The 14880-nt window shown below is 40.6% G+C and overlaps 1 protein-coding gene across 3 annotated transcripts; it reads right to left on the reverse strand.

Moving 5' to 3' along the window:
- Positions 1-478: 478 nt before the first annotated feature.
- On the reverse strand, positions 479-3491 carry LOC147334242 (stonustoxin subunit beta-like). Of its 3 annotated transcripts, XM_086286752.1 has the most exons (5): positions 3367-3468; positions 2607-2767; positions 1612-1648; positions 1264-1310; positions 479-1100 (listed from the first exon to the last, which is right to left on the reverse strand). In XM_086286752.1, exons 3-5 carry the CDS (start codon positions 1641-1643, stop codon positions 577-579), a joined length of 603 nt encoding a protein of 200 aa, XP_086142878.1. In that variant the 5' UTR covers positions 1644-1648; positions 2607-2767; positions 3367-3468; the 3' UTR covers positions 479-576. The 3 variants fall into 3 exon arrangements, with proteins under 3 accessions (XP_086142878.1, XP_086142879.1, XP_086142880.1); XM_086286753.1 differs by lacking the exon at positions 2607-2767 and having other exon boundaries at positions 3367-3491; XM_086286754.1 differs by lacking the exons at positions 2607-2767; positions 3367-3468 and having other exon boundaries at positions 1612-1717.
- Between the last annotated feature and the right edge of the window lie 11389 nt (positions 3492-14880).

Below are 14880 nucleotides of genomic sequence, written 5' to 3' on the forward strand. Positions count from 1 at the left end.
AACTCCACTTTAATGATAATTAGTTCCAGTAACACAAAAACAACACAACACACGCAGTTAACACAATGACAAGTGCGCCTGGTAGAGAGGCGTCAAAAACGCCCATACGTGCTGGGGCCTTGTATGGTTTGGATGCTCTGCCACATTCTCTGAAAATCTCTTGAAAAGGCAAAGTGATGACTGACTTTTTTTTGAGTACTCATACTTTGCTAGCTTGACAAGCCATAAACCCTGGCAAGGCTTCTGTTTAGCACATGTTGTGACAAGGCAATGCACTGTAATTTACAGTCACCAATACATGGTATATAACGAACAACAAATAACAATCCAACTGCTGACATACAGTAAAAGAAATACTACCACTACAAACCTCAGAGGTTTGTTGATTCTCTTCATAAAGATTAAACTATAATATTGTAAATATATATATATATATATATATATATATATATATATTTATATATATAGATATGAAGGGATCAAACACCTCTGAGTGAAAGAGAGAGACATGTGCACACTGAACTATTTGTTCAACAGTCATCGTTCTCTAACAGAACAAAACTCTTTAGATTAAACTCAGGGCAGAATCACTGTGGAACCAGGAAAGACTGCAAATCCGGGATAAAGAGGATCATTGAATCTGGTTTTGAATGTGTGGAGGTGGATCAGAGTGTCAGAGGAAACACTGAAAAAGGACAGAATGCCAGCAGCATAATCCACATACACTGCTACTCTGTTAAATCTGTTGTGGGAGACGATGGGTGTTTCTGTGTTATCGTGCTTTGCAATGACAGAGGATGAACCCGTTTTTACTACAAGTGCCCAGGACTGAGAATTTGATCCAAACTCATTGTCGCCAGTTATTCCTTTCCTACTGATTCCACTGTAACTGACTGCTATGTAAACATCTCCACTCCACTCGACCTCCCAGTAATGTCGATCAGTCAGACCGTTTATACACAGCAGCTGAGGAGAATGAAATCCGTGTCTATGGAAACGATGTAGGTTATGTCCCCCCACATAGGCCACCTTCTTGTTTCCGTTAGACAGTTCGAGTTTCCTGCTCACTGATTTTGTGTCGATTGTGAGTCTACAGGAATCTGTTGGAGAGAACAAACACAATCCAGCTGCAGTTATTGATCCATCATCTGTTCATCGATTGACACTAGGATGATGACTCCTGATATCAGAGATGTGAATTAGTGATGTTGGGTTGAATATGTGCTGCTTTGTTTCCACTAATCAAATTAACAACAGACTTACGCCTCTTGATCTCTGATGTAAGATCATTGTCTTCCACACTTCCCACTCTGAAAGGAGAAGGGGGGTCAGACAAGCATTCTCTGTTAGCATGTTAACATGGACATCACGCTTATATTGTCGTAGACTGATAAGGGAACAGTCTAACCTTTTGATAAACCCACATGATTATAGCATCTCTAACCTCTTATCCTGCAATTGTCAGGTTCTAGTACCGTTTGAACCAGATTAAAAGAAGAGCTTATTTTTCCTCTGATAAAGCTAGGCTAACAGATTCCAGTCTTTGTGCTAAGCTATGCTATATACTAAGTAATATATTCCTTTGGTTAGAGGGTAATCAATCATTCATACCTGAGAGAACACAGTTCTTTGCTTGGATCCATAGTCTCTAAATAAACAAGCACAATATAAATAAATCAGAATTAGTTTTAGGGTATGTTTGCATTTATCACATAATTGAACTGTTTGAAAATGAGAAAACATACAAAGGAAGTCAAAGGAGTTTGTCCTCATACTATATCAGCTGTGTGAAAACAGCAGCAAAACAAATAAATTCCACAAAAATGGATGAAAAAGTGTCTTTCAGGTTTTTTTCTCTTAACTAATTATAGTGATTTAGTGGCCATTGAAGTGTGTTCAGAATTTGTAAACTGATGATGATTCATGCCATAAGTCATGACACACTGTTCTTCTTCACATAAGCTTGCTTCATAACTTAGAAGTATAAGTGTCGTTAATGGTATCAGTACTAGCTGATACCAACATTTACAGTATAGCACACCACTAGTAAATATGCATTTATTCCTCTTGGCTCTCACTTGGTGTTGGCTCACTGTGATTTCATGATTTCATGTTGCAAAGCACAGTGATGCATTTCTGAGGTTTAGTCTATGTAATTGGCTTAATGACCTTTATATACAACTTATCACATAATGTAACCTACACATCAACACTGTTAGAGTGCACGATGTGCTGAATCACATGCAAATGTCACACACTGATGAAACATATTAGAGATTATTAGGCTTAACATAACCTTATTATAAGAATAAATTTATTATGGGTTTGCAGCTTGTTTTAATGAAAATGTGCATGGGCATAAGTAACAAGGGCATTACCGTTTGATTTAACGTAACAGACACTGTGATTTCTAATATTTTAAGAAACTGGCAGCCTGTAATGGCACAGATGTTAAAACCAATCATGGAATGGCCAACCAGAAATGCTGTTTTCTGAAAAATTCCCCCCAAAATGTATGTTTATCACTGACTTCAATGTCATTTGAAAGACCTAAACGAATTACGAATTATGAAATATAATTAAGAGTATATAGCTGAGCAACTTACAAGGAAAAGCTTTGCCAATGAGTAGACCCTAAAAAGACTTATGATTCAGCGTGGGTGACACATTTACTTTCTGCCAGTCTGGTTATAGAGAGCTGTGTTGTCAGATGCAGAAAGGATCTTTAGACCACCGTTTCTTGTGCTGTTGTTGGTCTGTCAGCCAGCTGCAGAGAAAATGGATGTTCTAACATAAAGAAATCTTAAGTGAAATCAAATGTTAAAAACAATGAAAAGTGTCCACTGCAACCACTGTCTGTGCTTTTCATGCTGTAGTTTTCGATCTTTGAAGTTTTTTCCATGGTTCTCCCATTCCTGGTGAATGTCACTATTTCCTCCTTACCTATTCTATCCTACTTGTTAAAATTAACCAATCAGCATCTAGCAGATGCTTGCATCATTAATTATGGATTTTTGAGCACTGCACGGGTACATGTCTGCAGTGGGTGAAAACCCCATTCTTTGTGTTATTTTTGAATGTGTTATTATTTAGAATAGGGTCATGGTCTTGGTTAATATAGTGCACAAATGTTAAAATGTCTTTTAAAGCTGGATCTTCTTGGTTGCTACTGTGTCACCTGAAGAATCTGGACAAAATATCCTTATGAAAGACAATACCTAAATATGTGTTTTTTTGTAATGTGAATATTTATGTCCATGAACACAAAAACAGAATATAGACTGAAAACAAAACTGTTTCATGTTTTGTTAGCAGAATGTCTAAACCAAAACAGCATATGAAATATGAAACATCAGAGAGACTTACAACAGGGATACTGTGTTTAGGTTCTCCTCAGATTCAAGACTTCAGAGCTGGAGGACTCCTCTTTACCTGAGCTGGAAATAGCTGCTTACTGACTGACTGACTGACTGACTGACTGACTGGCTGACTGGCGCTGTCCACGTATTTAAAGATTTAGATGCCGGATGTTTTGCTTTAGTTATGTCAGTTGTTTGGAATCTAGAATGTCAAGTTCATCAGAACAAATTTGATCTCATTGTTCTTTGTTTTCTATTATACTGAAAACAGTGTCAGTAAGAATGTTCACAAAAAACCTGAATGAACAGAGGAATGAAGCCAGAGTTATCATAAGTAAAGATTTTCATATAAAACTCCTTTCAGGCCTCTGGCTTTGGATGCTAACTCTACATTTCATTTAAAGCTCACTATTTAAAAGAAAGATTTTTTTTTTTTGCATTTTTTAAAATGATAAACATTAAATGACAAACTTATTTTTTGTCAAAAACTAGCCCCACCCCATCCAATGCAGAATCAGGAGCACTCAAAAAAAAAAAAAAAAAAAAAAACACAGCTCCCCCTAAAAGGCAAGGGGAAAATTAGGAAAGAAATTGACATTTGTGTGTTTATTAGTGTGTAGTATATGAAAAAATTGTTTCCTAATTTGTGTGATCCGACCTCGGACCTATTACTTTGAAGTATTACAAATTAAAAAGGGGTATTTTGTTATCTTTACCCATGTGATTGATGTAGAAACTTGAGATTTCAACATACGTGGAGCCTGGCTGTGTCAGGGTCCTGGGTCTGAGCGACCCAGGATCCCTGGTTAGTCATGGACTTGTGATATTATATGTATTTTTGGTGTTGCTGCTGCTCTTTCTCCATGCTTGTAGATGTGAGTGTATGTGTGTGTGTGTGTGTGTGTATGAACACTGGTTTACAGGCAAACTTTAAAAGAAAAGAAAAGTTTGAAGACTTTTCAAAGGAATAAACATCACAGAATGAACAAAAATCACAAATATGAAACTAAACACTGGACACTGGAACCTAAAACTAGGAGACTCGAGAGAACAAAACCAGGAGCTAGAATGTTAGGACACAAGGGGAGAAACACAGAATGGAAAGGGTACAACACAACACAACACAAAGCAAGGAAAACATAGGGCTTAAATACACTGAGGGATAACGTGGGAATGAGACACGAGAAGAGAGCAAATCTGGGAGTAATCAAACATGACGCAACCAAGGGGAAGCAAAACTAGAAACACTGACATGACAAGGGACCGTCAAAGAAAAACTGAAAGTATAACGCAGAGACGCAGACTTGACACACACAAAAAAGGAACACGGAGCACTGTCAGAAGAAAATTATATATAGTCTGATCAGCTTCATGAAATGTGTTCTTTTATTGATCACTAAGCAAATGTCTACGTGACTTTTGACATGAACTCTTGTGTGATAAACAACTAACAGCTTCCTCTTTCTGTAAGAACATGCAGACTTAGAAAAGGGGAACCTCAGCTCTGAGTTCTTAGAATAACTCTGTTATCTTTGTACACACACACACACACACAGAGACACAAGCTTGTATAAAGAACGCAGACAGTGATACAGCGCGAGTCTGGAATACGAGCGCTCTATGACCGTCCTCGCGAGTAAAGACAACTGCAGTGTTTGTGTTTTCTAACTCAGGTGTCTCAGCTGAAGAATTGTGAGGTGATTCTTAGAAATCCCCTGTCAAGCGCAGACACAGGAGTGACATAAGACACGACTAACTGGTGAAGAAGATAATAAACATGAAGACTGAAATAAATCTACACTAAACACAAGGACACAGGAACAAAACCAAGAACTAGATCTGAAAGAGTAGAGAAGAACTTGTGAACTAGAATTACAAAACAGAAACCAAAACACTAGAAGTCATGAACCACAATGAAATCACAGATCAATAATAATAATAATAATAATAATAATAATAATAATAATAATAATAATAATAATAATAATAATACAAAATCAAAAAACTGGGTCACCGACCCAGGACCGTGACATTTTCATAATCAAATTGTTGTTTGAGTTTTTCAGTACATCCTCAGGCTCCTGTGCAACCTGTTCTTCTGTTTACACAGCAATTATGCAGACGGTTCTGGTTTCATTATAATGATAAGAATTTTTGTGTATTGATATTTAACTTTCAGTTTCACACACTTGTCATGTATCCTTCAGACACCCAGTTTATCTGCAGTGCACGTGTGACTCAAAAAGGCGAAGCAGCCTCTTTCCTCAGCTGTGACTCAAACAGAGCTGAAATAAACTCTTTGTTCAGCAGTGCTTTATGGAACTGCTTCATCAGCCTGTCATATCTAACACAATCACAGTGCATACAATGGGGTAGCACTGGGACTAAAATCTAGCTGGGGGAACCACAGAAAAGCAAGAAATGTGATCAGAAAAAAAATTGTATAATATTGGTCCATTAATATTGATAATCTGTGGGAGGAATTATCTTTTGGACATATTTATATTTAAAAAATCATAAAATGTAATACAAAAAGTTAAATTAACTATAACCAAGATATGGCCTGGAAAAACATGTTAAATGAAGCAAATATTCTAGTCACTGCTGAGTTTGTCTGCCAATTAGAACATGAACAGATTCATGTCAATCTACAGCTCGGCACCACAGAACAAAGTCTGTTCATAGCAGCCTATAAAACACATGAGGGGCGGAGTCTTGCTGTGTGTGTTGCATATGTATTTCTTGCATGTATACTGTCTTCCTGTCTATCTTGGCTGCAAGTATTGCTACTTGATCTGAAACAGACTTTAGATCAGGGGACATCTCCTGACCAGGCTGGATTTTTTGGCTGCGCCTCAGATGAAGAGTGAAAAATCTGATTTCCTGTACAAGAGTAGGCTCCTTTGCATTGGCCTTGGTTGCACCATTTTGGCATCCACATGGTGTGGTTCATTCTTTGAGAAAAAAGACCTATCAGTCTCACCATTTCCTGTCATTAATATTCCTCCCTTGTTTGCTACTAATGAGCTGGTTTTGGAGCTCGCTGAAGGTCAGTCTCATCTTCACCTTCAAACTCAATGTTAGACTGAGTTTCTCCACCATGTGGAGCTACCATAGCTCTCCTAGTTGAGCAGATGGCCCAGGTACTGAAGATCAGAGTCCTATCTGCAGGGCCCTGGGTTTCAGTCTGCCCTAGATCACTTCCTCTGTGTCATTCCCCTTCACTATCTTCGCACATTTCTCTCTACTGTCTGCCCTGTCCTATCCAATAAAGATAAAAGGTCTCATGTTCTGAAAAGTCTTCCTCTTCATCAGCTTCCAAATCTTCCCCCCTTCTAAAATCACTGGCTTTCTCTAAGCAGAGAATATTTTCACAATGATGATCAATAACAGAAACAAAACTTTTTGGTACTGTAGAAGAAGGCCAGAGTTAAGGGTCACAGCAACTGTACAATTTTAAAATGCAGGTAAGGCTATGTAGAGACTGAAGGCCAGAATTTCTTTATATATAAATATTCAGTTATGATAACTTCTGTTTCCAGATGAGCTGTAGTGTCATTCCTATGTTCATTCAAGTGTTTTGTGAAACCAGTTTGTTGAGATTCATTCACGGAAAATAGCAAAAAAGCCCAGATAAAATCAGTTTGTTCCACATAACTGACATATAGAAACTGAGATAATAAAAAAACATCTGTTTACAGGTGGACTGCTTCACTGAGTGAGCAGGTGGGCAGTGAATGGAAAAGAGAAAGCAAAAAGAAAGAAATTTAAACCAAATTATTGAATTGGTTTTAGTTGTTTGTTTGTTTTTTACTTAGGCACATCCAGCAAAACTCTCCCCCTCTTTCCTCTGTGTTTAGTTTTGGTATTTTATGCAAAATAAATAAAGTTTGAACACACGATAATATGATATAAATCGTTTAAATGACAGAAAATATAGATTTGTGCTGTAAAAGATCATTATTGTATGTTAATTATCTTAATTATGGGCAAAAAATTTTTGATCATTAAATGTCAAGCACACACTGTGCCTAATGAAACCTGTTAAATCTGTTTTAAAATAATCTGTATTACAAATATTTGTTTTGCACACATGACCTGTAAGCTCACAACACCCCAATGATCAAAACTGAGGCCACTGAATCCAGCCTCAAAAGAAAGATTTTAGAATCAAAGCACCCCCAAAGATTTCTTACTTTTTTGACTTTTTTTTACAATATATTAACATATTAATGTAATTTTTCATCTAATTCAATACTGTCATGGTCCGTGGTCCTGTGTGTAGAATGTGTGATGCGCGGGTAGCCACACCCCCAGGCTGGGCCATCACCGGCACACCTGCTCTCCATCGGGGTGATTACCTGACGGATGCTCCACGCCAGTCCGTTAATCACCTCTCTGTGGTAACTAGACTCCCACGAAAGCGTTGCATTCATATCTTGTTGGAGCTGCGTTAAATCTGCCTACTTGTGTCTAGGTTTCGATCCGGCGTTCAGTGTCTGCCACCTGCCTGTCCTCCTGCTCAATTGGACCACCCAGTACATCATCTGGCCCATCCACTACCTCCACGGATTTCCTTCTCTCGGACTTCCCTCCCGAGCTCCCACGGTCCTGCTCTAATCGTAAGCCAACCGGTCTAACTCAGTTTTGATGTGTTTCCTCCGCTTCCCGGCTCCCTAGTAATCTTCTCCCCTTTCTGTTGCAGCCTCCCATGGTCCCAATTCCGGCTTCCTCGCATCATTGTTTCCCCAGGATTTTTAGTTCCTTGTTTTTCTCCTTTGGTTTTCCCGGGTCGCCTTTTGTTGTTATAATAAAGTGTCATTTTCTGCTAGTGCTTGGGTCTGCGTTTGGATCCTTTTGTGCACGCGTGCTGCGGCGCATGACAAATACAATCTATTTGTGTATGATTGTCAGTCCGAAGAGGGAGAGAGGAAGGAGGGGAATGTGAGGAGAAAGAACAAGGTCAGGAAGAACCAGGTAAGAAAACAGATATGGTTCAAATACTGTTGGAAAAGCAATAAATAAATCTTTGAGGAAAAAAAAACGATGACCCAGGCACAGAGAGACGTGATGAATTTAAGAATCTTATGATTTAATAAAGAAATTTGCAGACTTGCACAGAGATGGTAAAATTATGATGACTGATAACGGAGAAGAAGACAACAGACGACGAGGACAGGGAGGAACAGGGGTTTAAATGCACCAAGGAGACAGTCAGAGGGAACTCGGGACAACTGGAGACATTTAAGGATGCAGGGACTGACAGAGATGGGGAAGAAGTCTCATCGTGACGAGTAAAGTTTATCTTGCCTGACTGGACAGCTCTCCTGGTGCTCAGCACCCCCAAAGCTCTGATCCTAGAATCGCCCTTGTCAGTGAGTAAAGCAGAGTACAAGTACTCAGTTACAATCAGCAGCCTGAAAGCTTAGACTCTACGGTGTTTTCACACCGAACGCAATAGACACGACCAAAATGCACCAGACGCTTGACGCATGCACATTCACATTCACATCTCGACGCGTGTCCAACGCGAATTATTCGCGTGAAGCGGAAATGTGGGAGGAAGTAGTGCCAGACGGTATGGTTGCAAGATGGCAGCTGTCGAGCTAGCGTTTGAAGAGAGAGTCTCCCTTCTCTATCTACTGTGGAGAGCAGAGCAGCGGCGTAAAGGACGTCCTCGCCGTACCTGGGTCCATCAGGTCCTCCAGAAGCGTGAGCAGTTTGGTGAGTTTCACCACTTGCTCCAGGAGCTGCGTCTGGTTGACCGTCTTTCCCTCACCCAGTTTGAGGAGCTGCTGTCCCACATCGGTCCAAGCATCGCCCGCCTAAACACCAACTACAGGCGCTCAATCCCACCTGCAGAGCGCCTGTCCGTCTGCCTGCGGTTAGTAAAAGTGTTTAATACGGTAGTCCTTTATTGATATCTGTGCTAATATATGCTAAACTATCCGTTTATACACTGCTAACATGGATGTGGTATGCTATCAATGAATGAAAATTTGAAATCGCCGGCGACTTCCCCACGACGGCGCTGAGCCACCCACAAACCTCTAAAGAGCGTTCCTGCCTTTTTAAAAATTTTCTCAATAAATGGAGCTTGCCTCCAAAATAAACTAACCTCTCTTTATTCTCTTCAATAATTGGTCTTCGCTATGTTCCTATATAGTAGTATATTTTTTTCATTAGTATAATATGAAATAAATTCTACATGTGCCAATATTTGCTGTGTAGTAGAACTGAGACATTAGTCATTACAAAAATTAATTTCAATTAATTTCAAATAATATTAAAATTCTCAAACAGAAAAACATTAAACATAAATATATAAAATATAAGTATTTACAGTGAGACAGGAATAAAAAGGATCCATCTTAAAGCGGAAGAGCCTGGCAGGTAGCTCCATGCCCTCCTGGGTTTTAATTGCACCTTAGAACACACATGCATCAACACTACAATGAGCGGGTGGAGGGAGGTTTGGAGTCTTCTCTCACCCCCATTCTCTGCGGCCTGCTGGAGCGGGGGGGCTAGGAGGAATTGGCCGTCCGACTGCGGTCTGGGGTGTGGGGCCTCCCTGCTGCTGCGGAGTCGGGGCGGTCTGCCTCCCCCCACCGCATGGAAAAGGGTAACACCACCTGGGTCTGGGTGCGGTTCCCCCCTCCAGGGGCAAGGGTACCTAGACCCGGTTTGTAGAGTACGCTTGGGGAGTGTGATCGTGTATACAGCGTCTCTTTATGTCTGTCTCCACGTCGGTTGAGTGTGAAGTGCACATGAGAGCATGAGGGTGGGAATGGATGTTTGTGTCTGTGTGTGCCTGTATGTCTGTGTCTATATGTCAGGTTGGGTATCAGACGCCACCTCTCTGGGGACATCTCAGGCCCTCCAAACCTTGGAGGGCCTATCTCCACCCACCACCACTTCCCCTGCCGGTGGCGGACTCCCTCAGGTGTCGGTGCGTTGGTGGTTCTTTGTGTCTGGGGGTGGGCGTCCGGGTACACACCGGCTCACTCCTTGGCGGCCGCTTATTGGGGCTCGCTCGGGCCACTTCGGAGGTGGGGTGCCCCCGGCCTCTCGGCCTAGGGCTCGGTCACTCAGGCACAGCTGGCTGCCAGCGGAGCTCACGGGCGCATCACTGCAACTCCCCCTGACTTCTGCTCCGCGGCTGCTGAATGAGCTCTCATCTGGGACTCTCCTCAGCTCTTACTAGAACAGTGGCGCGGCTGCCCCTCTGTGGGTCTTCCTTGGTCTCTTGTGTTCTGGGGGCCTCTGGATGTCTGGAGTTTTGATCTCCTCCATACCTGCTTGATACCATAAAGGACAGGGCTGTGGCTCCCCACACTCCCTAGCAGATCATTACATGGAGAAACCTTTGGAATGCAAGCATGCTGATCCACACAGGTATGCACACAGGTGTACACATGGGTATTCACAGACGCGGACTACAGCTTTCTTGGCTGCTGCCTCAAAGCACACTGTGCGCTGTCTATCTTGCGTGTTGCACAATATCGTTTATTATTTAGTAACTATTGATATCTATGACTAGCTAGTTTATTGTGATGGTGCTTTTTTTTTTTTCTCTTATTATGTTGCTCTTTGTTGTTTGCTGTCTCCTCTGTTTTTTTTTTCTCCATACAGGTGACCCAGGAGTTTTGTTTTTTTTGTTTGTTTGGTTTTTTTCTCTCTTCCCCCCCCCCCTTCTCACCGTCTCTTCTCCCCTTTGGTTTTCTTTCTTTCTCTCCCTCTCTTTCTTTCGTTCTTTCCCCCTGTCCTATCCCACAGTCATGTCTGTCCCGTTTGTAACAACTGAAAATAAAATAAACTCATAATTATAATAAAGGTCAATCAAATGGACCAATATGGCAAGGCCATGATGAGCCACTTGGTAAAATAAATCCGCTTGGCATCTTTCTTGGCCTCAAGACATCAATTCTGATGGCTATAGATCCAAACGGGACACAAAAAAAAAAAAAGCGGAAGAGCCTCAGGGAGAAGGAGGAGAAAAATAAGAACATTGTTTCTGCCCTGGAGAGCCTGCTGCCTCATCATAAAACTACTGATCGCTAGGGTCCAATGTTTCCAAATTTAACACAGCTGTGCTGTTTTCAAAAACTAACTTATAAATTTGAAATGTCACTAATTCTCTCGTCTGAGGTGGCATGCTCTCCAGAGCAGGAACAAGGCAGAGGAGGAAATGCTCCATTGGAGACGGGCGTGGCCTCTTCAGGGACTCCAGGATGGCCAGCTCCACCGCTGATGGACCGTCCTGGGACCCATCCCTCATCCGCCTCAGAGCTGTCCTCCTCTGTGGGCCTGTAAACGACAGCACAAAACAACACAAAGAAATGAGAAGGCTGCTACTAGATTTTCATTTTCAACATTGAGAAAAAAAAACAGGATATAAACAGATTGTGTTGCGACTTTCATCCGTAAATAAAGCCGCGGCCGGCTGAGTGGGTTGTGTCCCTGTGACGCGCCTCCAATAATCCATAATGAGTCGAACTTGTACTTTGCGCATTTATTTTAAGAACAAAACAAGAACAAACATTTGCGCTTTCAATCAATTTCCAACTAGCGGATGGATTAACTGCTGTGCCAGAAAATGACAGTCAACAGAAAAGTTTGCCCACAAACCACTCACCCAACACACCTGCTGCGAACACCGACATCAGGTAAATAGACTGTGACCACACCCACATACCATCACCTGAGACGCAGGTAAAGCTATACACCTGTGCCACCAAAACAAAAAGGAAAAACATAAACATTGACTTTGGCTCTTACAGATTGGTTGTAGATATTTAGTAAAGGTGATCACAAGGGAATTCAAGTGAGTAAAAAGCTATCAGTGCTTGATGTACATACCTGTGGTGCAGCAGCAGGAGCGGAGGGACCAGGAACTGGAGAGCCAGGAGAAGCAACAGTGGATGCTCTGCTGCAGAATCAGTTGGCTCTATCAAGAACAGGTTGAATATAATAATCATAGAGTATACAGTGGTCTCTCATTTATTGCAGCAGGGGTTATAACTATCTTTCTCCAAGCTCGGTCCTTCATATTCCTGTCTCTGTACAGAAAGCAGCTGGTGTCATACAGCTCTGGGTTGTTTGCTACAGCATTGATGAGACTTTCCTCCATATTGAATGAAGTATGAAGGGCTTTGGCTGGATCTGCCCCTTTGACCTAGGTCAGAGCCACGTCACCAGGCTCCTGATTGGTTGTCACGGCCCGATTTGACGCTGGAGTTCAGATTTTTCCAACTTGAGCGGTAGACGCGATACGCGCGAATGCACAAAATGCAACACAAAAAGTGACGCGCCAGACGCGCTACTTTGACACGCGTTTTCGCGACGCAAATCTGCTTCTGAATTTTCGCGGAACCCGCAATTGCGTGTCATTGCGCTTCTCCATTGACTTTACATGTAAACCTGACGCTCTGTTCGCGTCTTTCACGTTCGGTGTGAACACACCGTTAGTGTGTATGTTGGCACCTCCTCATGCACACACATCAGCAGGGGCAGAAATTTATGAGTGAAAGGTCAAGTTAAATTTCTAAAGTCAAAACTGGTTATGAAGAAATCACACCGTTTTAAGAAAATAATATCAGAAGTCTGACTCACATGTTCATGAGTTTGTAGCTGATGAAACACCAACACACCTCAGCTCTGTTTTCATCTTAAATTACTGAGTGAGACACTGAACAAATATGGCCAATGGTCCATGCTGAAATTCATTGTTTAAAATACTTTTCTGTGTGTCTGACTCCTAGTTTAAAAAACAACAACATATTTTTAGTTTACAATTACAAAAACATACAATAATTAGCAGTAACTCACATTATATTTTTTATTTCATACAAGAAATACATAATACCTATAACTTATTAATCATATTTATATGTTTATAGAATCAATAAAAGACATTTACAAAAACAAGAAAGGACAAAAGAATATAGTTACAGATTTCACCGCGATATCAGATATATTTTCTGGGGACCATTCGGGCATTAAAAACCTTCTGGACCTAACATTAATATTGATCTTTTAAGTTTCTGGGTTTTTTTTTAAATCTAATGTATCAGTAATTAAAAAGAATATATGTGAGGTAAATGGAATAAAACACCTGAAAAAAACTCATGTAAAGTGATCACAGGAAACACACTCCTCGGCAGAAGGACAATTAGTTCCCATATCAGTTATTGGTTAAGCCTTTAAGACCTACCATAGAACCAAGTCCGCCAGAGCTTATATTATATTTTTACATGCTGTGGAGTCATTTTTGGGAGCTTTTTAAGTTGCTATACATCAATACAACAATTATAGCCCAGATTTTAATAATATGTATTCATTAAGTGCATAGTAAAAAAGTTGCACAAAATAGTTTTCCACCACAGGAAATTTATTTTGAGTGTCTTCATAGTTTTATTTTTGAAATACACCAATTTTTATACACTGCAGGAAAAACGAAAATAAATATTATACTGCAAATTTGCAAAAAAGCAGCATATGTATCAAAATAAACTATTTCCAGCAGTGCAATATGAGTCCTAAGCATCCCAGAAACGACACAGAAAGTCATAAAGTCAAAGATAACTTTTAAAAACACAAGTATAGGCTCATGAGGCCCTGATGGTAAAAAAAAACTACATTTCCGCGAAAATGACGTCACTTCCGGTTTCGGGCAGGTAATGGCGGACATGCAAAAGTTCGCGCTGATGTCTATTCCAACGTAGGAAGTGTTATGAACAGCTGATCGGATCGGCAAAGCGTGTTTCTGGAATATTATGTTTTTGTTGCTGCAAGCGCTTTTTATGCAGTTTTTGCAAAGCTACATGTGGAAGGAAACCGTGACCTAGGACAAGCTGATGGCATAAGATGTAAGTACAACTCCTCCGGTTTCATATGCAAAAAAATAATATTGCGCTAGCTTACGTGGTTGCAGTGCTACCGGTATTTAAAAATAGTTACGCAAAACAGAGCGTGCTGCTCCGATCGGTTTTAAAGGGTTAAACTAGATTGTTTTGGTTGTTTATTTCCTGACGTCGGTGTCATTTATTTTTAATGAAGCACAAGTGTATTTCAACTCAGTAAATATCCACTGATCTTCTACTGTATAACAGAACGAGGAGAATCTTAGATTGGGTGTTTCAGTATCAATCCGCAGCCGAGTAAATAACTTCGCACCATTGATGGTCACATATCTAGAATAACATTATATCAGAATCAGAATCAGAGAGACTTTATTTATCGCCAAGGGGCAATTAACAAACAACCGAGCAGCATACGTTGAAGATAAGGACAATGAGAACAGGCAATAGGAGTGAAATAATAAATACACAGAATATACAGTATATACAGTTCTAAAATTACACAGTTTTAAAATTAAAGTGGCTGAAGGTGAATAAATAACTGCAAGTGACTAAAAGTGAATAAAGTGTCAGTATTGTGGTAAGAGTTTAGTTTATGTTTCTGGTGTGGGAAATGGTCTTATCAGCTGGAGTTGAAAAGCTGAGTGGCTTTGGAGACAAAG

The sequence above is a fragment of the Aulonocara sp. 'chitande type north' Nkhata Bay genome, linkage group LG3 (assembly GCF_057382095.1).
Source record: "Aulonocara sp. 'chitande type north' Nkhata Bay isolate Kocher_YH1m ecotype deep benthic linkage group LG3, A_spYH_male_GT1.1, whole genome shotgun sequence".
NCBI lineage: Eukaryota > Metazoa > Chordata > Actinopteri > Cichliformes > Cichlidae > Aulonocara > Aulonocara sp. 'chitande type north' Nkhata Bay.